General features: G+C 43.5%; 1 protein-coding gene across 2 annotated transcripts in view; it reads right to left on the bottom strand.

Annotated features, from left to right (window-relative positions):
- SLC6A15 (solute carrier family 6 member 15) overlaps positions 1–27,365 on the bottom strand; it is a 132,371-nt gene that overhangs the window by 53,112 nt on the left and 51,894 nt on the right. The window contains exons 1-2 of one of the 2 annotated variants that reach the window (XM_033951660.1): positions 23,751–23,872; positions 8,456–8,957 (exon numbers count right to left, since the gene is read on the bottom strand). In XM_033951660.1, the coding sequence (XP_033807551.1) occupies positions 8,456–8,744 (289 nt within the window). In that variant the 5' untranslated portion in view covers positions 8,745–8,957; positions 23,751–23,872. Of the gene's footprint in view, positions 1–8,455; positions 8,958–23,750; positions 23,873–27,365 lie in introns of those variants that run through there. The other variant, XM_033951661.1, reaches the window with a different exon arrangement.

Raw genomic sequence — 27,365 nt, 5'->3', positions numbered from 1 at the left:
TACTTATGTGATAAGTCTGGCTGGTTAAGTTCTGAATATCAGCACTTAAGTGGTCAAGCGCCAACTCCACACCCGGAACACCTCAAAAAGCCAGTTTTCAGTTCAGCACTAACCAGTTAAATGCTGCTGAAAGGGACCAGCTAGCCCTGAACAAGCATATTAACCAGCCAGAAGCTGTTTCTGGCCAGTTAAATTGCTCTGAATAGCGCCACCCTACTGTATGCAAATGGAATTATTCTGGAATAAATTCAATGTACACTGACGCCAGTGAGGTATTTCTATATGGAACCGCCTAGGTGACAAGAAGTTTAAATACCTATGTGGCATACAAACGCATGAGGCAAATCTCTTTCAAACTCCAGAGTGAGACGACATAGGATGACGTTGAGATGATACGCTCAGGAGTAATCTAAGGAAATGCTTTTTTACAGAAAGGGTGGTAGATGTGTGGAATAGTCTCACGGTAGAGATGGTGGAGACAAAGACTGTGTCTGAATTCAAGAAAGCATGAGACAGGTATGTAGGGTCTCTTAAGGAGGGGAGGAGATGGTGGATGCTGCAGATGGGCAGACTGAATGGGCCGTTTGGCCGTTATCTACTATCAAGTTTCTATGTTTCTATAACCATAAAGCTATATGACTTCATAATGCTGATAAAAAGAGTCTTAGCCTATAGGGAGAGGAGATGCAAATGTTAAGAGCCTTAGTCAATAGGGAGAAGAGGAGACAGTGGATGCTCTGGATGGGTCATTTGGCCTTTATCTGCCATCAAGTTTCTATGTTTCTAAAACCATAAAGCTCTATGACCTCACAATGCAGGTATAAAGAGTCTTAGCCAATAGGAAGAGGAGGAGATAATGGTTACTGCGGATGGGCAGACTGGATGGTCATTTGGCCTTTATCTACCATCATGTTTCTACATAATTTCAAAGAACAAAAAACTCCCAAGCCCCAAGGCGAAAACTGTGATCAGGGGTAGAGACCGCCCACAAAGAGAATGGAGGAACTGAAGTGTTCCACTAAAGATAACCTAAGAAAATATAACTTAGAATTATGTAGAGAGCCCTCAGTCACACAGCCACCTCCGAACGGAGGCAACGGCTGTCACTGGCTTACACCAAAAGGTGTCAACTGTGAAACATCCTTGGGCTCTCAGTGAATTTAGTGCAAAATAACACAAAAAGTGCTTAAAGTGCTTACTTAATCTTCACTCGTAGTGAGTAGTCTCTACCCCTGATCCAGGGGGGCTAACAGAAAACAAGTGTCCAAATTCGACCAGCAAGTTCAAAAGAAGATACTTAGCTTCTTCAAAAAGGCGATCAGCGTATCACCACACGTCCTACGGGACTCCGTTTCGGGGGAGTACTCCCCCTTCCTCAGGAACAGCTGACGCTAGGCAGGAGCCGGTCAATCTTACGGCTGCTGCGTGAAAGCAAGAGAAGAAAATGGCGCTTGACCAGAACAGATGCCTCCGATTTGAACCAGCAGACTAAGAGGCGTGACCCAGGTAAATGGTCACATGGTATTGCCCAGGTGCAACACCAATGCAGATTGGTATCATACAACCAGACAGATCCTTAACTCAATAGAAACAAAAACAAAAAGGAAAAAAAATTGTATTGATTGATTGGCAAAAGAAGTTTGTGAAAAACCGAAGCAAACTCAAAATGTATGATGCCACTCTATGTAATCGTTATGTCCTGCAGGGGTAAGTGTTTGGAGCTCGTAAATCCAAAATTGTTCCCTTCTTTGTAACAACGCTAATTTGTCCCCTTGGTAGTCCGGGAAGATCTGCTCGATAACAGTCCATTTTAAATCTTGAAACGTGTGATTAAATTGTAAACAATGAGGCACCATCGGGGAAGTCATAGATTGGGTATTAATCCGGCTGCGATGCTCTATGAGGCGAGTTCTAATGGTCCTTTGCGTGCGCCCCACATAGCCCATCCAACATGGACATATAATGATATATATGACCCACTTAGATGTACATGAAGTGTTCGATTTGTGAACATATTGTTTGTGTGTCACAGGATGTTCCCAATCCATGCCTTCAATTGTAAGGGCACATATGTCGCAGCTATTACTGCATTTGGTATGGTGACCTCCCTGATGGCTTTGCACACGTGTTGAAGAATATTTTGATCGGACCACCCGGTCTGCAATGTTTTTAGGGCGTGCATAAGCGATGCACGGGAAATCCCGAAACTCAGGGTGTAACTGTAAGACATGCCAATGAGTCCTGATGCTCCGAGCCACCTCAGAAGCTTGGTCAGAGAATGTTAATACACAGATCGTTTTAGTGTCTTCGTCTGGAGGGGCTTGAGAGAGCAACAGGGCTCTATTGGCATACAAGGCCCTGTTGTAAGCCTGGGAAAGAACTCTGTGAGGGTACCCCCGCTCTCTGAAGCGGGCGTACAGTACTCGTGCCTGCCTACGGAACTCGTCCAAATCAGTACAGAGTCTGCGAATACGCAGGAATTGACTGATGGGTAAAGATTTCTTCAATTTAGTGGGATGACAACTCGTGAAGTCCAGATAGTTGTTTACTTCAACGGGTTTTCTATACAAGGTGGTGACGAGTATATTGTCATTTTTTTGGACCCAAACATCCAAAAAAGAGATTTTCTTATAATCAAAAAACATGGTAAATCTGAGGTTAGGGTCTAAGGTGTTCAACCATTCCAAAAAATTACTTAATAATTCCTGGGGACCCGTCCAGACGCAAAACACGTCATCTATAAATCTAAGCCATGTTTTGATATACCGATACCAGGGCGCTGGGTACAAAAATTGTTCCTCAAAGGCGGTAACGTACAGGTTCGCGATGCTCGGGGCCGCTGCAGTGCCCATGGCGACTCCATGGGTCTGAAGAAAAAATGTATTGTCAAATTGAAAATAATTATGATAGAGAACCAGTTCAGCCAACTGTATGAGTAAATCAGCTCTGATGCGTTCGTGTTGAACCTCCTGCATAAACAGTCTCGATATCAATTCAAAAGCAGCAGATTGAGGGATATTTGAATATAAGGCTTCCAGATCCAGAGTCACTAAAATGTCCGAGTCTTTTACACTTCAGTTCCTCCATTCTCTTTGTGGGCGGTCTCTACCCCTGATCACAGTTTTCGCCTTGGGGCTTGGGAGTTTTTTGTTCTTTGAGTGTTGCAGCTCCCATCTTCTCGGGTTTTTCCAGCTTCAGTTGATCTACATAATTTCATGCATATTCTCCCTTGTTGGGTTTAAGGGTTGGAGGGGTATCCCATCTGATCTTCAGGCTGTGTCAATGTTCCAGGATTTTCCTGGGTTTTGTAGTTTATAATGTTTGTTTCCAGTTGGCCACTTTTGACCGTAGTTTTTAGTATAATACGATATTGAGCAGAAATGACTGGTAGCAGGAGTTCCCGCGCCCTCTCTTTCTTTTCTTCTGTTTCCTGTTATCATAGGTCTACATGGCTTTTCTACTAACTGAGCAACACAGGAAGCTCCCGGGCAGGTAGCCCAAAGAAGAGGGATCATCTTTTAGTTGCCACAGAATTTTGATACAAGACAAACCTAGTGTGGTTCATTTTGTAGTCCACCTTTCAAGCTTGACTGCATCATTGTAGTACGTTTTGCGGAAAGGGATTGGGACTTGTATACCGCCTTTTTGTAGTTTTACAACCACACTCAAAGCGGTTTACATACAAATACTTCAAGCATTTTCCCTATCTGTCCTGGTGGGCTCTAATGTACCTGGGGTAGTGGAGGATTAGGTGACTTACCCAGGGACACAAGGAGCAGTGCAGGATTTGAACCCACAACCTTAGTGTTGAGGCTGTAGCTCTAACCACTGCACCACACTCTCCTCCAATACAATATCAGGAGTGAGCCAAGTATAGAACAATGAAGCCATTGTGACATCAGTGCAGAGGTTGGCTCTTAGGCATTGGTGGAATGAGGCATTATGACATCACAAATATGAGCTCTGGAATGTTGCTACTATTTGAGTTTCTACCAGGATTATGACATCAGGGAAAGGGATTGGGACTTGTATACCACCTTTTTGTTGTTTTACAACCACACTCAAAGCGGTTTACACACAGGTACTTCAAGCATTTCCCCTGTCTGTCCCAGTGGGCTCACAATCTATCTAATGTACCTGGGCCAGTGGAGAATTAAGTGTCTTGACCAGTATCACATGGAGCAGCATGGGGTTTGAACCCACAACCTCAGTGTGCCACACATTTTAGATTTGACTATTGACATCTATCTTACAGTTCTGTCGATTTTGCTTCCCTGGTGGGTAGAATTCTTCAGGAGATATATGGATTTGCAGTACTTAGGAGTTTTCTATGTATTGGCTGCAAGTTGTCAGGCCAATATGACTAACCACTCCGCTAGCTTTTATTTAATATTATGTAGCCTGTCACAGTCACCAAGGAAACATTTGAATTCAATTTATTCTTGTTTAAGTAAAAGACTTTTTTTTTCTAATTGCCAACACATCATAATTTATAGTCACATCTTCTGACAAGATGCTATTGTCAAAATCATGGTTCTATCCTATTTAGAAGAAAATATAATAACAGGCAATGTTTCAATTAATTCTTATTATTTTATTTAGAATTTTGAATGCTTCTACTAGGGGCAGTGAGTGGGGCGGCAAGCAGGAGAGTTGGGGCAGAGAACGGGGCAGCCAGCAAGAGTCGGGGCAGAGAGAGCAGGGCGGCAGGCAGGAGAATCGCAGCAGAGAGCAGGATATGCTTTACTGAAGTCGGCAGAGAGAGCGGAGCGGCAAGCAGGAGAATCGGGGCAGAGAGCAGTGCGGGCAGCATTGGGCAGAGAGCGGGGCGGCCAGCATAAAAGAGTCGGGGCAGGGCGAGCAAGAGAGTTGGGGCAGAGAGCAGGGTTTTTGCTCAAGCAACTGATCACTTGTTTTTGGATCGGCCAGTCCAGTCGGTGTGCCTTCTTTAGTTTAGTGAATCGTGTCCTTCCAACTTTGCATACTGTTTCCCCTCATTTGCATGTGTGGATCAGAGGATGATCAGCACAGAGGTTAGTGAATCGGGTCAGAGGAAAATCGGGTCGTTACACGATCGTAAACATGATCGGTGGGCTTAGTGAATCTAGCCCTTAGCCATTCCTTAGGGCTGTGTGCTGAAGTGCAGAGGTTTTCAGGATATCTAGAATGAATCTACATGAAACTGATTTGCATGCAAATGTATCTCATGAATATTCAATGCTTATAATTCTATTGGCTGGATTTAAGCTCAGTGCAGTACACAAATCATATGCAAATAATGTACACATAAAAATGTGTGCAAACACATGAGAGTTTGCTGATCGCTATGGAAACATGCATACATTGGGCATGCAGAAACTGTGCCTGGCCCTGAAAGCACATGCATATGAAGGGGTGCTGAAAATTTCCCAGCCCAACCAACCAACTTCCTAAATTCTGAGTGTTATTTTGCCACTGTAGCTGAAAAGAGTGTCATCTTACTTCGTTAAGTGATAATTTGCAGAAATGAAATTGTATGTTTTTTGCATTGTTTTAGATCATTGATTGAACCATATCCATGTCATTCTCTTCTTGGCTTGGCTGAGAACTTTTCAGCACCCCCTCATAGTATGAAGAGTTTCAGTCTCTGATAACCAGAGCTGAGACTGTGATGTCATAATGCCTCATTCCACCAATAAGAGACAACCTCATCAGCGATGTCACAATGGCTTGATTGTCCTATACTTGGCTCTCTTTTATTACATACGAGGAGATGCTGAAAAGTTCTCAACCCAACCAACCAACTCCCTAAATTCTGGGCGTTACTTTGCCACTGTAGCTGAAAAGAGTGTTATCTTATCTCATTAAGTGCCAATTTTGCAGAAACATTGGCCCTCTTTTACTAAGGTGTGTTAACCAATTAGCATGTGCTAAACGCTAATGCGTGCATGTTAGTCTATGGACGCGTTAGCGTGAGCTAATTGGTTAGCGCACCTTAGTAAAAGAGGGGGATTGTTTCATATAATTGATTGAACCATATCCACGTCATTCTTTTCCCAGTTGAACTGAGAACTTTTCAGCACCCCTTCATAGGAGATTTGCATATTGAAATATATGTTCTACATATCAGCAGTATCATAAAATTCTGTAGTTGAATGTATTGGCCATCATTTCACAGTTGTGATACCTCCCTTTTAAGTGTGCATTCGGTCACACGTTCACCTTAGCCTCTCACCCTACTGTTTCTTTTTATTATTATTCATTGACTCATTAAAACAGGAAAAAAAAAAGTTGTGGGTACTTCACGAATGCAAAAAAATTGCAAAGAAACTGCTGTGAAACTCTAATTAATGCTAGCTGCGATACAACAAACATTTTGCCCCATGAACCATGCACTAAAACCACAGGAATAATAAAGCACGCACTCAGTTTTCAGTTGTTCTGCACACTTTTCTGGCAGCCAGGTTTAATAGATAATACTTTAATTGCCATTGGATTTAAATGAGCAGTGCACTTCTGTGCTAAACTCCCTCCTGCATAAGGTAGCCATCCTGGAATGTAGCTCTGTACTAAGCTTCCCACACTTTTATTACTTACTAGTCTTTAAGCCTGTTACATTAACGAATGCTAGAATAGATGTGTCTGTCTGTCTTTCTTTCTGTCTCTCTCTCTCCTTGGCCGCTGTCTGTATGTCTGTCTTTCTGTCTCCCTCTGTTGCTCTCTGTGTGTGTCTGTCTTTCTGTCTCTCTCTCCTTGGCCGCTGTCTGTCTTTCTTTCTGTCTCTCTCTCTCCTTGGCCGCTGTCTGTCTGTCTTTCTGTCTGTCTGTCTTTCTGTCTGTCTGTCCCTCTGTCGCTCTCTGTGTGTATGTGTCTTTCTGTCTCTCTCTCCTTGACCACTGTCTGTCTTTCTGTGTCTCTCCTTGACCACTGTCTGTCTGTCTTTCTCCCTCTGTTGCTCTCTGTGTGTGTGTGTCTCTCTCTCTCTCTCTCTCCTTGGCTGCTGTCTTTCTGTCTCTCTCTCTCTCCTTGGCTGCTGTCTGTGTGCCTGTCTTGTCTTTCTGTCTCTTTCTCTCTCTCCTTGGCTGCTGTCTGTGTGTCTGTCTGCCTTTTTGTCTCTTTCTCTCTCCTTAGCTGCTGTCCTTCTGTCTCTTTCTTTCTTCTTGGCCGCTGTCTGTGTGTCTGTCTGTCTCTTTCCCTCCCTCCCATTCCCTGCCTGCACCGCGCTCTCCTTCCTTTAACCGCCCCCCACCCCCTCTCTGCAGCTGCTCCACCAGCCTCCAGCCCCATGGCAGCGAATAAATAAATCCTCATCCTCGACCCGCCCAACGAACTAAAATTCAGAGGTAAGGGGTGTTGGTTTGCCGCCAGGCAGGCAGAAAGCGCAGCTCCTGTGAGCTGCAATGGTGCTCTGAGCCAGAGGGGAGAGTGGAGGCAGAGGAGAAGGCTGTGCGACCAGGGAGCGGCAGTGCTTGTGGCCTTCCCTCCCCTAGCTCCGTAGCTCGGTCACCACCCCCTCCTTCTCTCCGTGATGTCAGCTCCGAACGTGTGCACGCACTGCACCCTTTAACATTCTGCCAGCCACGGAGCTACGGATCACGCAGGTAGGAGTGCACATGTGCGATTAGGATTTTATTATTAGTGATAAGTAAAAAAGCAGGGGAAAAAGTTTGAAAAAAAAAAATGAAAATGAAAAATCAATGCCAGACAAATATAGAGAGGGAAGAAGACAGAAGAAAAGAGGAACAGAATAAGAGAAATAGGTGAAGATAATTTTTTTAATGTGAGAATTGCTATCTTTACATAAAGCGTAACTATGGGGTCCCTTTACTAAGGCGCGTTGGCCATTTTAGCTCACTCTAAATGCTAACGTACATAGTCTATAATGGACGTGTTAGCGTTTAGTGCGCACTAAAACGGCTAGCGCACCTTAGTAAAAGGACCCCTATATCTTTAAAAGTGTTTTTTGCATAGGGAACTTTAAATAATGTTTAAAACCATATATATATATATATATATATATATATATATATATATATATATATATAGGGTTTCAAAGAGGGACTAGATAAATTCCTGAAGGATAAGGGGATTGAAGGTTACAGATAGAGGAGAAAGAAAGGGTATAGATAAAAAAGAAAAGGGGTTTGAAGGATATAAAGGATTAGGGGAGAAGAGGTTCTAGACAAAAGATTACTTTACAGGTCATGGACCTGATGGGCTGCCATGGGAGCAGACCACTGGGCGCAATGGACCTGTGGTCTGACCCAGCGGAGGCAAATTCTTATGTTCTTATATCATCACTCTTATATAAACGAATCTGAAATCAAGGAGTTTGCCAAGCTTTGTTCATGACAATTGTTATTCAGAAGAATATGAAAACTTCTCTTTACTCTCCAGAGGATGAAAAAAAATGGAGCAAATAAAATAATTCATTTTTAGAAATATAAGCAAAAAAAAAAAAAAAGGTTTTTCCTACCTCCACCATTTTTCTGACACATGTACGGAAATCGCCACACATTCCCTAGTCCGACAGAAAATCCAACTTGAGCCAGGATATATTGCAGTTTGCTGTTCCAAGCGGGTCGTTCATCCTCTATATCAGACCCTTCTTCAATATCTCCGTCTTTGTCTGACTGGTCATCAACAATCAACTCACTCTTCTTAAATGCTTCATCGCCGGAATCCTCATTGGAAAGGAGGTCTTTGACTGAGTCAATGACGTCATCATCCAGCTCTCTTTTTACTGCCTTGCTGTTTTTAGGCATTTGAAATAGTTAAAAAGAGGAGTTGGGGAAATTCTAGTCCAGGCAGAATGACACTTCTTAAATCAATTTTTTTTCTAATAAATCACATAAATTGAGAAATATTTACTGTTATAGAACTCCAATGGAAAAACTAGGTTGGGTAATAGCTGGGCGTAGATGGGTGGAATGCCGGAATTCATCCGTGTCCTTAAATGATCATTGTAACAGATTCACCTGGAAAATAAAATAAATGGTTTAAGATAATGATATTTAAATAGCGTGGTGGGGCATTTTCAGAAAACTGTCCAAGCCTCCCCCCCCCCCCCCGAATAAAGTGAAAAGGGTTTTGAAAAGCCGTCTGGCCTCCTGGACATGTCCAGGGAAATCTGAACACCTGGTAACTCAAGATGCTAGTGCTGGCTAGTATTTACAGTCGCATATGGTAAAATCCAAGCGAACTGCGATGCTTACTGCAGCATTTCTTAAGCCTGTCCTGGGAGACCCCCAGCTAGTTGGGTTTTCAAGATATCTCTAATGAATATGCACGAAGCAGATTTGCATATAATAGAGGTGACAGCCATTTAAATCTGCCTCGTGCATATTCATTAGGGATATCTTGAAAACCCAACTGGCTGGGGGACCCTCGGGACAGATTTAAGAACCACTGACTTTCTTCAGGGGAGTGTGTGGCACAGTGATAAGCTCTTCAGCCTCAAAACCCTGAGGTTGTGGGTTCAAGTCCCACACCACTCCTTGTGACCCTGGGCAAGTCACTTAATCCCTCATTGCCCCAGGTGCATTAGATAGAGCACAAACCCACCAGGATAGATAGGGAATGAATGAATGATATATAAATATTAAGAATAAATAAACATGCCCCATAGTTACTCAAATGCCTGAAGGAAATAATGCATGATTTTTGCCAAATGCATTAAATGGCAAAATGTTGTTAACTTATCTTAATGCATGTTGCTTAACTACATTATACTGTAAGAATGAGAAGTCATGCAAACAATGTCATTATCATGCAAATCAAATGATAAAGCTTGCATTCAAATTTGTAAGCTGCTCTTTTCATGGAAAAAAAATGCCAGCTTTTCCAAGACAACACCAAAAAAAAAAAAGAGAGAAAATTTCCTCAAGCAAGCAAATTCATTCCAAAAAGTGAAAGAAAGTTCATATAATACAGTGTGTGTGTTACAAAAACAAGGAAAAGGACCTCGAACGCCCAAACTTCACCCTCCAACGAATGTCTTACTGGGGTATGAATTTTTTATCAACGGTCCAAAAACCTTGTTCATTTTTAAAATTTATTGATTCCAAAAATCTATGTAAATATTTTTACCCCAAAACTTAAAACCATTTCCACATATTCATGAAAAAAGACCAAAAAAAAAGCCCTTAACTTTTGAAGTCCAACGGTGGCTCAACCGTTTCACAAATTCATTGCTTCATCAGGGACAAATTAAGTGAATGATTGTAATGTGCAGGTTTCCAATTGACATTAACACTCTTCGATGATTTAAAGCATCCTTAGGGAGCAGGATCCTACGTGCTTCATTCACACTGTGTTATATAAGCTTTCAGTTCCACCTGCATGATTCGTATCTTTTTCTACCTTGCAAATGCAACCTTTCCCACCCTTTTACAAAAGCGCTAAAAACCACGCTAAGCTTTTGTAAAAGGTGTGGGGGGGGGAGGGATTATTTGGCTGAAGATCTCCCTAATGCTTTCTCTTATTATATGCTGTATTTATTAATACTGTGATTTGGATTTAACTCATAGCTTTTCATTAGCAGCTCAAGGCAAACTACATTTGGGTACAGCAGCTATTCCCCTGTCCCCAAAGGGCTCACAGTATAAGGGTAGGTTTACTAATGTTCTAACACACATTAAATAATGAAAGCCCTGTTAATCTCAATGACAGATGAGGCCTATTTAAATGCACTGCACTCAAATTAACCCAGACTAACTCAAGAGAGTAAATGAAGCACAGAGTCTGTACCTGAGACAATAGAAAATGGGGCGGGACTGTGGTGTAATGGGGCGGGGATGAGTGGAGGCCTGTGCAGATGAGGACGGAGCTTAGGCATTGGTGAAATGAGGCATTATGACATCACAGTCTGAGCTCTACAATGTTGCTACTTAGGATTTTAAAGTGTTTGAGGCTTGTGCGGATGAGGACGGAGCTTAGGCATTGGTGGAATGAGGCATTATGACATCACAGTCTGAGCTCTAGAATGTTGCTACTTAGGATTTTAAAGTGTTTGAGGCTTGTGTGGATGAGGACAGAGCTTGCAGGAATGGGGCAGAGACAGGAAAAGAAGTCGCCGGGACAGGAAAATAAGTTCATTCTCTAGTCCCAAGGACTGGATTAAGAATAATTCTGGCTCTGGGGGGCCTGACATTCAGCTGGTGGCAGTCAACGTCTTGCTGACTGCTGCTGGCATTATCCCTGGAAATTCAATGCCAAGCCAGGTCTGGGCTCCAGCTTGAATTCCGGATATATAATAATAATAATAACTTTATTTTTGTATACCGCAATACCAAAAGCAGTTCAGAGCAGTTTACAGAGGAAGAGACTGTATACAGACAGTGATGTTACAAAAAAGACTTTTGAATTACATTAGCAAGCCAAGAGTACTCAGGATTTATCCGGAAGCATTTCAAAGATACAAGAAAACAGGAAAGGAGTCAGAGAAATTTATCAAAGAGATAGGTTTTAATTGATTTCCTGAAGGTTTGGTAGGAGGGTGCATTTGAAATGAAGTTGGTTAACCATTTATTCCATTTGCCTGCTTGTAATGACAATGATCTATCAAGGAATCTCTTGTAGATACAGCCCTTCAAGGATGGAAAAGCAAACAGGTAGGCACTACGTGTGCAAGTGGTGCCTGGAAATTCAAAATGGTGTGACAGGTAGACTGGGGATGAACCTGTTGTGGTTTTGAAGCAGAGGCAGGCAAACTTGAAAATGACCCTTGCTTCCACTGGCAGCCAGTGTCGTTTTTTGTAATATGGGCTTACACGAGCCGATTTTTTGAGACCATAAATGAGATGGACGGCAGCATTCTGAATGAATCACAATCGTTTGATGGTTTTCTTAAAGGATCCCAAGAATATAATATTGCAGTAATCTAAGATGCTTAATATCAGAGATTGAACCAGCAATCGAAAAGAGAGGAAGTCAAAAAAGTGTTTAATGGTACGGAGTTTCCATAAGGTGGAAAAATATTTTTTCACCTGAGCATTAGTGTATCTGTCCAGGATGACTCCAAGGATTTTGATAGTAGAATTAATTGGGTAATCTAACCCATTTAATCTCGAGGAGGTATTCATGATCTTGTAATTAGGACTTGCCAAGAAAATCTTGGGATTTTCTGGGTTCAGTTTTAATTTAAATTGCGTAGGCCATTGTTCTACCCTAGTGAAGACAGATAAGATGAGTTGTTCTGACTCTTGCGTCAGTGGGTTATGGGAATGATAACTATAATGTCATCTGCATATATATACGATTTCAATTTTAAGTCAAAAGGTTCCTTCACTGTGAACCTGGTAGATGCGTTTTTTTAAGAAGCCTGTAAACCAATTTAGTACCTGTCCAGAAATGCCAATAGAATCGAGGCATGAATGTCATGGTCAACAAGGTCAAAGGCAGAATGTCATGGTCAACAAGGTCAAAGGCAGAATGCCATGGTTAACAAGGTCAAAGGCACTGCTCAAATCAAACTGAAGTACCTGTGCACTTTTTCCCTGGGAAAACAGATGGAAAAGGTAATCAGTCAGCGAAGCTAAGACTGTTTCCGTACTGTAATTTGTGCGAAAACCAGATTGAGAGTCGTGTAGAATGTTGAACTTCTCTAAATATTTCATGAGAACAATGTTAACCAGTCCTTCCATTAGTTTAAGAAAAAGTGGTATGTTGGCAATAGGTCTATATACAGGTGGCGAAAACATAGCCAGTAAAGCGTGATATTCAGTTCCCCCCCCCCCCCACACACCTTTTAAACTGATGTACTATGCCATGTTATTGTCTTATAACTTGACCTCAAAAGATTTATATATTTTTAATGATTGTTTTATTCAACTATGTAAACTGCTGAGAAACCTTTTCTGGCCATTGAACAGTATGTCACGTTTTAATAAAGATAAGATATGGTGAACTGCCTAAAGATAGCACTGACTTTTATGTGGTCCTATTTATGCAGTTACCCTAGTAGAGGCATGAGGTGAGGACTTTCAGGGGATTCAGTGAATCCCCAGCTCTGCAGCCCTGCTTTTTTTGTTGTTGTTTATTTTTTGCTTCATGCAGTTTGATTTGTTAAGTAGGCAGCCTGGTCAACCAGTCAAACTGCATCAAACAAAAAGTAAACCAATAAAAAATTTTAAAAAACAGGGCTCTTGGGCTTGAGATTCCCCGAATCCCCCTGAAGGCCCTGACAATACAGATCTGAATTTGATTGGCTGAGCAGCAGAAGCCTGTTGTCTGCTCAACCAATAGAATTCAGAGCAGTGCCCTCAAGGCCTTTAAGGGGTGGGGTGAATCCCCTGAAGGCCCTGACCGCACATCACTGTACCCTAGCCAGTTAAGTGCCAAACATCAGTACTTAACCAGCTAAGAGCTGACTCCACCCTGGAAATGCCCCCCAAATAGCTGGTTTTGTCTTGGGCATGAACCAGACACTTTTTTTTAATTTTTTTTTAATTTATAGATTTATTCATTTATTTATTTTATTTTATTTTTATTCAATTTTTAAACTACAGATGTGCACAATAATTAATACACTTACATAGAATATTAAAATTAAAGCACATTAAGCTTATAAAAATTTATAAAAAAAAAAAGAAAATTATTTCTCCCCACTCTTCCACTTATTAATCAATAAATACCTTCAAGACCAATCAAAACATACCCCCTAAACCAATTCCAAAACGTACCCCCTCCCCCACCCTCCCGCCTTGGATATGTATGTTTAGAGGGACATCTAAAGAGATCAATCCTTACAGTATTTAGGTAATGCACCTGGGAAAGAGAAACCCGCGTAGAACTTATGTACTAAATGGTGAAACCTTGGTTAGGACCACAGCGGAACGCGATCTAGGAGTGATCATTAGCGAGGACATGAAGGTTGCCAATCAAGTGGAGAAGGTTTCCTCCAGAGCAAGACAAATGATGGGGTGTATCCGCAGAGGTTTCGTCAGCAGGAGACCTGAAGTTATGATGCCGTTGTACAGAGCCATGGTGAGGCCTCACTTAGAGTACTGCGTTCAGTTTTGGAGACCTCACTACCGAAAGGACGTGCTGAGAATCGAGTCGGTACAGCGAACAGCCACCAGGATGGTCTTGGGGCTCAAGGATCTCACGTATGAAGAAAGACTAGAGAAATTGCGGATGTACTCACTTGAGGAAAGAAGGGAACGGGGAGATATGATTGAAACGTATAAGTATATCACGGGGCACATCGAGTCAGAAGATGATATATTCCGGCTCATGGGACCCTCAACCACCAGAGGGCATCCGCTAAAAATCAGGGGAGGGAAGTTTCATGGCGACTTCAGGAAGTATTTCTTCACCGAGAGAGTTGTGGATCATTGGAACAGACTCCCACTCCAGGTGATAAAGGCCAGCAGCGTGACGGATTTTAAGAGAAAATGGGATACTCACGTGGGATCTTTAAGGGAGTAAACTCAGGGGGGAGGATACTTGGAATGGGCAGACTTGGTGGGCTATAGCCCTTTTCTGCCGCTTTTTCTATGTTTCTATGTTTCTATTTAGTTAATGGTTCCCAAATATCCATAAATTTCTTGTAATTTGCCTGCTGAATGGCCATGAACTGCTCCATTTTAAAAATATAACAGAGGGATTCACACCAGAATGTATAATTTAATCTATCCCAATTTTTTTAAATAAGCTGCATGGCATAATTTATTCATTTATTATATCATATAACAAATACAGGTAGTAAAAAATTCAAACATAAAGTAGTCACCCATCATTTTAATGAACCAGACACTTTTAGTGGTATTAACTAGTTATATGCTGGTGAATATTCCAGTTAGCCGCAGACAGGTAATTAAAACAGTTAGGAGCCTCCCCTGGCCATTTAAAGCATTTTAATTATGCCTCCACTTATGGTGTGTCCCCCCCCCCCCCCCATATGTGCTTCCGAGCACTATTTCCTATTAACTAAGTGGGAGTCCTTCACCTACAGTCCTGCCAGTGGGGGGTGCTGTTTCACTATCACATTGTCAATATTGAGAAACAGGCAAGCTCTGCAGGACTTTAGGGAACTTGCCTGCCCCAGGCAAATGAAAACGCAATATCAAAGTAGCAACCCCCCCCCCCTCTCACACACACACACACACACACACACATGCTGTAATTGGAGGACTCCCACTCAGCTTAGAGGGAACAATGCTTCCCAGACATCAAGGCCCCCTTTTATCAAGCTGCGTAAGGTTTTTTAAAATCACAGACCACTGCGGTGAAAGCTCCGATACTCAAAGAATTCCTATGAACGTCGGAGTTTTTACCACAGCAGTCTAGAACAAAATATCCTTATGCAGCTTGATAAAAGGGGGCCCAAATTTGTTCCAGGGGCTTCGGCTCCTATACTATAAACAGCCTAAATCAGCTTTAAGCAGGTTTTCTTTCTGCTTTTTTAAAATGTTTCCTCTTTTGATTAATATTTGTAATCACCACTAGAATGCGGCAGCTGCAAACATGAAAAGCAAAACAATCGTTTGAAATTATTTTTTTTTTCCTCCCGGACTGCCACATAATTGATTACAAACTCCTCAGTAATGCTGTTGCTTTGAAAAGCCAGAAGATAATAATGTTGCCTCTGTTTGTGACAAATTGTACACGACAACAGATTGAAAAACTCATTTCAACCTTTTTTTCCCCTCATTACAAATGTAGCAGGATGTTACAATCCAGTGGCAGAAGAAATATTCTGGGTCCCTGCTGCAGAGCAGATGCCAGTCAAATTAATGAAGGGGGTGATCTATTCTAAGGTAGTAACCCGACAACGATGGATCTTCAAATATTAGGGAAGTTTAAAGCCCAGAGTCGTGGGGAGCAGCTGAGGTTTTCCTCTCCTAGAGAGGTATTCAATAGGGAGGAGGAAGTGGTCTTCCTGTTCCAGAGATGTTTAATAAGAAGCAAAAATACAGTGTGGTGTGTTGTGATGGGTTTCCCACCCTAGGCAGGGCTGGCTCAACTCATGGACCAGATGAGCACTGGCTCAGAGTGCCCAGAGATAAAATGTCAAAATTTTGGTCCAGCATTTCTCCTTCTATCCCCCCCCCCCCAGTGATCCAATCTCACCTTTACTCTCAGCCCTCCCCCTTTCTATCTTAACACCATAGAGGGTACCAGTAGGACCAACAATCCACACACCCTGACTTTGCTCAGCCCAGTTCCTGCCTGTTCTTGCAAATTCCTGTTTCTTTTCTTTTTTTTCTTTTGGGGGGGGGGGGGGTGCACAGCAGAGGGAATGTTCCACAATGAGTGCAGGCAGAGCATGTGGATCATTCCTGCTCCTGGTGCCCCCTAGAGTGTGAAGGCAGTTGGGGGGGATTGAGAGAGAAGAGGTGATATTGGATCATGGGTGGTGGAAGAAGGAGGGAGTGGAGAGTTACTTAATCATGGGTGGAGGAAAGGAAAGGATGGACGGATACAGGACTGCAAGTGGATGGGGGACAATGCAGTGGGCAAGGGTGCATTGAAGAAAAAGTTGGTTCAGGGCACTACAGTCCCTTGAGCTGGCCGTAACACTGGGGCTCATCGGGGCCTTGACCTACCCTAGAAGCTAAGGGGAAGGTAAAGGGGCAGACCAGACATGTGTCCTGTCATCCATGGAATACCTGGTGGGGCAGGAACCAGGGGCAGAGGACCCCCTCTTCTGGCCGGAGCACCCTCTTCTCCTGGTCACTGGGCTGCGGCCCACTTGTGTGTGGCCATTGGCTCTGCTGGTCTCCCGCCCTGGATCAGACGTTGATATCAGAAGGAGCAGGGGCTGTCGGAGTGAACCACAGCCCCTTGATTGCACCAACACCCCCCCACCCCCTGCACGCAGGGCAGACTGCCCCCACCTTGCCCTTGGTACACTACTGCTGTCTCCTAAGGAAAGAATAGAGGGGTTGCTGCAAAACAGGTGAACCTCGGGTACAGTGGCCTTGAGGAGCAAAAGGAAATATGATCCGGGCAATCTTGTCCTAACCTCCAGGAGAAGTGAGGAGAATGAAGCTGCAACATGTTTCATATAGGGAGATACAGCCCCAAAAGTCCATTTCCATGGTGTTTGTGGGAATTTTTGGTTTTGTTCAGGGTTTCAGGGGGGGGGTTGTTGTTTTTCTTTTCAGAAAGAGAGCAATTCTCTAATCCTGCTGGAGTAACCAGCAGGTTACTGTGTTTGGGTAGATCCATCCTTAGTAACCGTGAAACTTGCTGGTAATAGGAATTCCATGTTGTCGGTTCGGGGCCTGGTTCTATGGAATGTCTTGTCAGTTTCTATACGTCAATTGACCATGCGTTGTCAATTTAGAAAAGCAGTCAAAACTGTATTACTTGCACGTGCTTTTGGCACAAGCAGCAGAGGAATATGAGATTCTATCTTTTAGTGTTAGGCTATGGTTGGCACCAGCTTTGAACCATCTTTTGGAAGATGTAATTTTAAGATTATGTAAAGTTCAGATGTTTTATGCGTTTTGCCATTGTACTTTATTGTTTGTTAATTGCTGTTTGTGTATGTTCACATTGGTCCCCACCTCGACTTGTAGATAGGAGGGTTACAAATAATTTGAAATAAATAAATAGATATGCAAATGAGAATGTTGAGTTCCTCTGGCCCCCAAACCTGCATCTCTTTTTCTGCTGCACGGAAGGTGTGCGTAGAGCAGGGGTCTCAAAGTCCCTCCTCGAGGGCCACAATCCAGTCGGGTTTTCAGGATTTCCCCAATGAATATGCATGAGATCTATGTGCATGCACTGCTTTCAATGCATATTCATTGGGGAAATCCTGAAAACCCGACTGGATTGCGGCCCTCGAGGAGGACTTTGAGATCCCTGGCGTAGAGTTAAAAGAGGGCACACCCTTTCTTGATAGTGTGCACATGCGTGCAAGTGTTCACTTGTGCACAATGATTCACACATCTGTGCATTCTCGAGAAAGAAAGTGTCCTTTTGGCTAACAGTGTGCACTCTTTTGGAAAAGTGTGCATTATTAACACACACACAAAAATGCCCCCCCCCCCATCTTTTCCTCTTATTTCATGAAAAACTGCATGAAAAGACATGGGATATATCGTTTCAAGCAAATGCACACCCTTATTTCCATGTCTGAATTGGAGAAAGGATTGGAACCCAAAAGCCACGTGTATACTTGCTGACAGCCTACGTGATAAGAGGAGGGACCCAAACCCTGGGAAAATCCTACTCGCCTGGTCCAAAGAGGCTGAGCAGGCAAGGAGCAAAGAATGCTGAATCCCAGAGAACAGAGAAGGGATTCTTTTTCTTTTTTTTTCTTAAGCACTAAAATCACCTCATGGCCTGCAAAGGGAGAGAGAGAGGAGCCAAAAAAGTGGAGACCAGGGTACATAGATCCTACGAGGTTCATAATTGAAACGGAAATACGTCTAAAAACCCGCCTAAATCGCTACTTGGACGACCTAAAAGACAGGTCATCCAAGTGCCGATAATCGAAATGGGTTTTAGATATGTCTAAAAGCAGCTTAGGTTTTATCACTACCGCTGTGGACCCAGAGTGAAAAGGGGGCATTTCTCGAGGAGTGGTTATGGCGGGAGGTAGGCGCGATGTGGGCCAACCTAGACTTAGTCATCCTACAGCAATAATCGAAAGTTTAACGAGACTGCCTAGAGCAGAGATCTCAAAGTCCCTCCTCGAGGGCCGCAATCCAGTCGGGTTTTCAGGATTTCCCCAATGAATATGCATTGGAAGCAGTGCATGCACATAGATCTCATGCATATTCATTGGGGAAATCCTGAAAACCCGACTGGATTGCGGCCCTCGAGGAGGGACTTTGAGACCCCTGGCCTAGAGGGAACTTATACTTTGTGACTTAGGCGATCTAAAAACAGGTCTAAGTGCCCAGAAGTTATCCAAAGTGACCAGATAACCACTGCAGGGACAAAGCACAGACCACCAGTGATCACTGATCTAGAGAGTTGCGCGGGGACAGAAATCCCACCCGTCCCCGCGAGGAATCCCTCCATCCCCGCGAGGAATCCCCTCCGTCCCCGCCATCCCTATAAACTTCAGAATGTTTTTAACATTCCATCATGCTGTGTGCCACTTTACATGTTCTATAAACAAAGGAACATCTGTGATTTTCAAATACTGCTGTGTGACCTTGAGTAAGAATACCAACTCATTGCTGTTGCATTAAACAAGCTATTAGGTTTAAATTTCTTGATACACCGCCATTACTGAAAACATGTCAAAGCCAAGCACAATCAATCTATCTTTGGTTACCACTATGTGCCATTCTAAATGCTTTCTCATTTAAACCTTGCTTGTAAAGCTCTCACCTCCAAAATAGGAGTGTTTGGTGGAATTTTTCTTTTAGATGGGACCTGCCGAAAAAGTGTATTTCTGCAGGCAGGTGTTACACCATGCTGGGAAAAGCAAGTGGTTACAAATGTAACATTGCGCCTTGTAGTTGTTGCTGCTGCTGTAGGGGTACCAAGCCGTCGCTGCGAAGAATTCTCACCAGGGGCCCGTACCACAGTTTTCCGCCATTTCACATTGCTAGCACCGGACATGGTAAAATACTAGAAAAGGCCACAGCAGCACAACTGCCACACCCGCACCACTCCGCCAGCCGCGAGGCTCATCTTTTATTTCCTGCCTGCACTGCCGCAGCACATAGGTGACGGAAGTCTTCCCTGATGTCAGCGCTGACGTCGGAGGGAGGGCTTAAGCAAAACCCTCCCTCCGACGTCAGCGCTGACATCGGGGAGGACTTCCGGTGGGCTATGTCTGCTAGGGCAGGTAAGAAAAGAAGACGAGCTCGCGGCTCGAGATGCAACAAACCCCGCAGGATCCCTGCAACCCTAGGGGGTGTCCCCATGGGATCCCCGCAATCCGAAGGGGGAATCCGCAGGATCCCCGCGGGTCCCGCGGGATTCCCGTCGTCCCCGTTCCCGTGCAGCTCTCTACACTGATCCCCCCTCTCCCTCCCCCCCATCATACAAATAGGAATAAAAATGTACATACCTGCCTCCAGAACATCAGCACCTGGCATAGGAAAGCCTAGTAGAGCTGCATAGAGGTGGCTTAAGTGGTCTGGGGGTGGGCTAGTGAATCATAGAGAGGAGGACCCAGGCCCAGAAGCCACTCTAACCACTGCATTCATGGTGAAAAATGTGCACCCCCCCAACCCTACTGTACTGCCATATAGGTGGCACCTGCAGTCATAAGGGCTATTGAGGTGGTAGGCAGGTGGGTATAGTAGGTTTTTTTTGGGGGGGGCTCACCATGACCTGCAAGGGAGTTGTGGTGAGAAGTTTATATGGCACCCTTTTTGTGAAGTTCACAGCAGTGCCCTGTAAGGTGCCCCATACTCTGTTGCCATGGCTGGGTGGCCAGTCCATCACTTTGCTGACCCCTCCCACATCCAAAAGGTCTTTTTCTAAGCGTTTTGGACTTGGATGATTTTTTTTGGTATATAGATAGACAACTTAGCGGTCTGGAAAATCAAATGGCTGGATGTAGACGTAGACAATTCCTGGAAAAAAATATATATTTTGGATGTATTTTTTGAGAATGGACTTTAGACACTGCCGACTTTGGACAACTAGCACCTTAGGCCCATAATGGACTTAGACTTTTTTTTTTATTATGCCGTTCCACGGGTTCTTCAAAAAGTTTCCGCACTTTCATATTTTTGTGCTCAACCAAAAACATTCTTTTCTGACGGCATTAACAAGTTAGTAGGACGCTGGGAAAAAAGTATTGCAAAACAGGGTGATTAAGTGGTAAAGAGATATAATTTGCTTTTGAGATATTTAATAAATAGTTTATAAAAAAAAGATAAGTGTGGAAACTTTTTGAAGATCCCTCGTACTAGTCAGATCTAAGAGCAGTAAGAGAGAAATGGGACTGCTGAGGTCCTGAGTTGATAGAAAGGAGCAGAGAAGGTTCAAAACCTGGCAACCAATCAAGGAGTCCATGAGATACAGGGGACTAGAAGAGAGAACACATCTCGGAGGAGACTAAGGGGTCCTTTTTATTAAGGCGTGCTAACCGATTTAGTGCGCTCTATAGGCTAAGGCACCCATAAATTATAATGGATGCCTTTGCATATAGCACGCGCTAAATCGGTTAGCACGCCTTAATAAAAGGACCCCTAAGATCCGTAAATGTGTTGACTATCTTTGCTACCTTTTGTAGTTACAGCAATGCCTTGGTTTGCGAGCATAATTTGTCCCAGAAGCATGTTCGTAATCCACAGCGTTCGTATAATCCAAGCACATTTCCCCATAGGAAATAATGGAACCTCGGACGATTCGTTCCACATTACAAAAATGTTAATAGAAAATGTATTGCAAGACCTCACCCGTTTCGAACAGTCACTATACTGCGGGCGAATTGGGCGGGATGCTTTTATTACGTTCAGCCGCACTCAGCGCGAGATGTGCGCGCTTGAACTGCGGGTTCATGTGTTAACGCTCAGACGCGATCAGTGATGCAACGCACATATATTGTGCGCGTTTGACGTGACCCACGTATATGCGCTTGTACTGCAAGATGACGCTCGTTCATCGAGTTAAAATTACGGTATATATTGTCGTGTGTCACATGTCGTGTGTGTCACATGTCACAGGTCATGTGTGTCGCATGTCACATGTTATGAGTGTTGCATGTCATGTGACATGTGGGTTGCATGTCATTTCATATATGTCACATGTCGTGTCACATGTTGTGTGTGTCAAATGACGCATGTCATGTATGTCGCATGTTATGTGTCGCATGTCGTATGTGTCGCATGTTGTGTGTCACATGTCATATCTCATGTGTGTCTCATGTAGCATATCATGTGTGTCACATGTCATGAGTCATGTTATGTGTGTCGCATGTCATGTGTCGCATATTATGTGTTACATGTCATATCTCGTGTGTGTCGCATGTCGCATGTCACATGTGTTGCATGTCGCATGTCACATGTCATTTGTGTTACATGTCACATCTCGCATGTTGCATCACATGTGTGTCACGTGTCACATGTCATTTGTGTCGCATGTCACATGTGTGTTGCATGTCGTGTTTGTTGTGTGTGTTGTGTAAGTGTGTTGTGTGTGTTGCGTGTTGTGTGTGTGTGTAGTGTGTGTGTTGCATGTATATGTGTTGAGAAGATGAAATACATGGGAATTTTTATCACCCATCTTAGCTTGCCTTATTCATGCTCTCAGAGTGAACTTTCTGTTCCTGCACAGAAACCATATTCCAAATTTATAGCGAGCCATCAGGGGACCCGTAACTGGGGGGAAGAATTTTGAGGAGACTGTACATTTAAGCCACAATTGCCCACTAACAAAGTTGTGTACTGCCTCTGGGACCACTCTCAGCCCCACTGAATCAGGGCACTGGTTACACAAAGAAGGCAAGAAAATGCTTAGTGATGTGATGCATCAAATCACCAGGCAATATTAGCCAGTGTAAATGTGTGATTCAAGTGTTATGCGACCTTGGTTTGGAAAAAAAAAAAAAAATCAAAACAACCCATACAGCTTACATTCTCTCTCTCACCCCTCTATTCAGTGGATTTTAAAACAGAAAAGCACAAATAAGGAGCAGATGGAGGGACTTCTGTTTGCTACTCCGGTGACAGCTAAAGACTTTATTCCAGGGGAAGAAAAATAAAAAGGGGGAGGGGGAGGGGGGCCGGCACTAGCTCTGACGGGCGGCTCTACTGGCACCTTCGGTGCAGCAGAAAAAAGAGATGCAGGTTTGGGGGCTAGTGGAACTCAACGTTCTCATTTGCATATCTACCCAAACACAGTGACGTCAGCGGTTGCAGTAACCTGCTGGTTACTCCAGCAGGATTTAGAGAAGGGGAGGGGGGAAGAATAGAGAAACATCAGCCCAGTATCACTCCTCTGATACACACACACACATATATGCATGCTTCTGTAAACTCCCAAACCATGATCGTTATTCTATCCATGAGTCATTTAGGAGAGACATCAAATTTAGGATGGGAGAGGAAGCGCCATGGAGCCTGAGGATGTTCCTGCTTTCATCCTCTTTGATCTACCATCCTTGCAGCGATTATCCTTAAGAGCAGCTTCCAGCTTAGGAGCCTGGAACTAGGACGGCTGCCTAAATATATCTTCGGATTAAGCCTGGGCAGCTGCCCACGCCGCCCAGTGCCAGTCTGTTGTTTTTTTTTCTTTCCAGTTCTGAATGGGATAGCTCAGTGCAGGCTTCAAACAATAACGGAGCTGCTCCTAAGCAAAATGGCAGGGGCGATCGCGCTTCCTTCCAACGTCTCTAGACCCGATCTGTGTTTTTTCCACAATTCCGAGGGGAAAGAGCTCCATCGGCCCTTCCCCGACACTGCGTTTGGGCTTTCTGAAAGCCCCCTAGTCGGCAATCCGAGATGAGACGGAGCACAGGAAATCAGAGACAGGGAGACAAAAGCCCTTCTGCAGAGCATCCCTATCCAATTTTAAGGCAGCTTTAAGCCAGGCTCTAGGCTGAGTTTAATTTTTAGGCGTGTCCTGCGCGCCACTCGCCTGATGCATCTCCCCCTACTCTTCTTCCTCACACACTGGAAAGCAATACAGAAGCACTCCCGGCTCAAGCCACCTTGTAAGGCTTTCCCTAGAGACAAATCAGCCGGCATGGTAGAAAACGCGACCTGGGTATCTCCCAGTTCTTTCTTTAAAACGGTTTAGCAATTAAAGCCGAACGCCAGCTCAAGATGAAAAAAAAAAAAAAGCACTAGAAACCCAGGCGTCTTCACGTTTGCCATCTTCACAACAAACCCTGCCCTCCTTACCTTCCCCATGCAGTCCTGTTTTCACGGAATCATCTTTTCTTTCAGACCAGAAGTGAAGAATCGGGGAGGGGGGGGGGGATTAGCAGATCCAGCGGTTGTATTTTTTTCCCCCCCCTTTAAGTCACATGAAGGACAGAGTGTGTGTAGTCTGTGTGATGATGGCTCTGCACATGGGATCCTGCTTCCCTCTGCAGCTGCAGCTTAAGGAGGCAGGAGGAGGGTTGGGCGGGGGACGGACTGGCCTCTCCCTGATGCAGAACCACCCTGCCAGCTTTGGGCCTGCAGCATCCTCTGCCACAGGAGTAGGGTGCTCTGGGTCTCCTTTTACCGCACATAGAACCTCCCCCCCCACCCCCCCAAGTTAAGTGTGCCAGTTTCATCGCCTTCTAAGATTTATATATATATATATATATAAATGAAAAAGCAAAGTCAAGGAGATCGGCTTTTGATTTCTGCCTACCTCATCCCTTGTCACTGGCTCTCATCCCATGGATGCAATTACTCAGTTAATATCCTTAAGCTGCAAGTTCTGATGGACATATGAACAAACATCTTCCAGAGATGTCACAAGCCTGCGGACTGCTGTTGCTGCTCAAATTACAGCAGGAAAAGAAAAAAATAAATAAAAGTTGAACATGCGTCAATTAACGCCATCGCCAAACTGTTTTCTGGCGGTTTAGCCTGCACGCATTTTAGCGGTGGATTATCTCCGTCTTTAGCGAGGTTTCTAGCAGCCTCCGACGATGGCATGCAAATGGGCTCTTTAACATGGAAATGAGCCCTCCGGTGGATCCTTCAAAATCGTCGAGTCGTTTTCAAAGAGTGGCGGCGGCTTTTGGCGACAAAAAGCAGTGACCGGTCTGGGGGGAGGGGTGCCGTTACAATGCCAGCACGTGTGTTTTGATTGTGGCTAATGAAAATCAAAGAGGTCCTTTTATCAAGTTGCGGTAGGGGTTTAATGCGCGTAATACCGCGCGCTAAACCGCCTGCTGCGCTAGCCGCTAACGCCTGCATTGAGCAGGCGTTAGTTTTTTAGATGGTTGCGGGGGTTAGCGCGTGATGAAATGTCCGACGCGCTAATCCCGCTAGCGTGGCTTGTTAAAAGGAGCCCAAAATGTATATCTATATATTCTTAGTGCAGGGTAGTAAAATCACGCTTCTTTTAAGTTTTGGGGAGAGACAGGCATGTTTCCTGTGCGCTTGTTAAAAACCAACATTTTTTCTTGAGCGCATGTATGATATCCTTGACTTGTGTGTTTCTGGCTGTGGGTCTTGATTAAATTTTGCATTATATGTCAAAAATAATTGGAAGATCATTGCGCTGTTCTCCTTCTTTCTTTATTTTGGATTTGCCAGAGGCTGTTGGACATTTACCTAAAGGAAATAGGGCGTTGTGTAGGAAAATGAGTCTCTTGACTAGAAAATGTATATTACAATATTGGACGATCCCCGATCCTCCGAGGTTTTGGCATTGGCGAAACCAATTACATCAGCTGGCCATTTGGGAAGCTAGAGATGCTGGAATTATACGAAAGCGAAAGATGTTATTTATACAAATATGGGGTTCTTATTTGCAAGACTTACATCCTAAGGGCCGAAGTGTGATTTTAAGTTGGATCTCTTAATTGGGCTTTTACTTAGTTAAATGAAGAGAGTATCATTGGGTAGAGAGTACTATAGGGAGGGGTGGGAGTGAAGAGGGATGGTAAAGGTTCAAACACATAGTGGGGGTTTATTGAAATTGGAATTTGTCTTTTATTATGTATATTATATTATAATAGTTGATCCTTTATTGATGTGCTTTGATGTATTTGTTGTATTTGATGATGTTTGCATCAATAAAAATTGTTTGAATCTAAATTTTGCATTAAACACAAATTACAAGATTTACCTGAATTATAGTAGTTTGTTTTTTTTAGAGAAAGGCGTGTTTTATGCGCGATTGATAAAAGTTGACGCTTCTCCCCTCCCGTTTGTTCAATCGTTCTTGTATGCCTATGATTGACACATCGCTTACGGCTTATATGGCACCACTGATGCTTTACGGCAGGGAAGATTCACAAAGCACGCCGGGATTTGTCCTGCAATTCCAGAATTCAAATGCCAAAGGTTTAGAATTGTTTCTGAGCTGCTCGTATTTTGTGTTAAAATATGAGTGGTGCTGATTGCATTGTGTTGCTTTCCAGGGACATTCACACCTCTTTCCTTGTATATTCTACGCATGTGCCGGTCACTAGCACCAGAGACTCGAAGCATGTAAATTTAGCAAATCTTCTCTGCTGACATCATTTGCATGTGCAATTTTTGAAGAATGTATCATAAGAATATAAGAATAGCCTTACTGGGTCAAACCAATGGTCCATCAAGCCCAGTAGCTCGTTCTCACGATGGCCAATCCAGGTCACCAGTACCTGGTCAAAACCCAAGGTGTAGAAAACATTCCAAGCTACCAATACATGGCAAGCCGTGGCTTCCCCCTTGCCTTTCTCAATAACAGACTATGGACTTTTCCTCCAAGAACTTGTCCAAACCTTTCTTAAAACCAGCTACGATATCCACTCTTACCACATCCTTTGGCAATGTGTTCCAGAGCTTAACTATTCTCTGAGTGAAAAAAAATTTCCTCCTATTGGTTTTAAAAGTATTTCCGTCTAACTTCATCGAGTGTTTCCTAGTCTTTGTAATTTTTGACGGAACGAAAAATCAATCCACTTGTACCTGTTCTTCTTTACTCAGGATTTTGTAGACTTCAATCATATCTTGCTTTTTCAAATTTGCTACCAAAACGGCTGCATTAGCAGTCCCGCCACTTTTTAATGTGGTTTTCTGAGAATATTGTCCAGGGTCTCCACAGAAGTAACACCTGTGAGTGTCTGCCAGGGTTCTTACTATAGAAAAACAGAACCCCAAACTGCAAGTTTATTTACTTCAAAAATGTATATTCTGTTCTATAATACACTTCTAAGCATACAGTTTTATATATATAATCAAATCCAACACTCAAAAACCTGTACAATATAAAATAATATGACATAAAATTAACATAATAAAATTAATGCATATAACAAAATCATAATACTGTGCAACAGAGGTTTGGGAGCATGAATTGTAGTGGGTGTTTTATAGTGATTTGGGGGTCACTGAATTAAAAAACTGACCTTAATTTTTTGATTATAACCCTCTAATTTTTGGATTTTCTCTATATTTTCTAATGCTTGGAGTAAATGTTCTAACAATCTCTGAAATATTAAAACAGTTTGCCTCAAATTAGATTTTTAAGCTAAAGTGAGAAAAGTGCACGGATAGCATTGAAGTATGTAATCGAGAGCTTTCTGGGGAATAGGAAGGCACCAGACTATGTCCAAATGGTGGAGACGATGCTTAAAGCATTCTGTAATCTCAAATGCAACATGTCACTAAAACTTCATTTTCTCCACTCGCATCTGGATTTTTTTCTCCAATAATCTGACGTCAGAGAAAGGGCGGGACCGCTGGAAGAGGAAGCAGCGCAGCAGGGCTCAGAGAAGGGGCGGGACCGCCAGCAGAGGAAACAGCTGGGCTCGCTGGCATCCGGAAACAAGGTAGACAGCTTCTCCATGGGGGAGGAGGGGAGGC

Source organism: Geotrypetes seraphini, chromosome 7 (genome assembly GCF_902459505.1).
Source record: "Geotrypetes seraphini chromosome 7, aGeoSer1.1, whole genome shotgun sequence".
NCBI classification, from domain to species: domain Eukaryota; kingdom Metazoa; phylum Chordata; class Amphibia; order Gymnophiona; family Dermophiidae; genus Geotrypetes; species Geotrypetes seraphini.
Note: the sequence above shows the minus strand (reverse complement) of the source record. Positions and strands in the feature narration are given on the sequence as shown.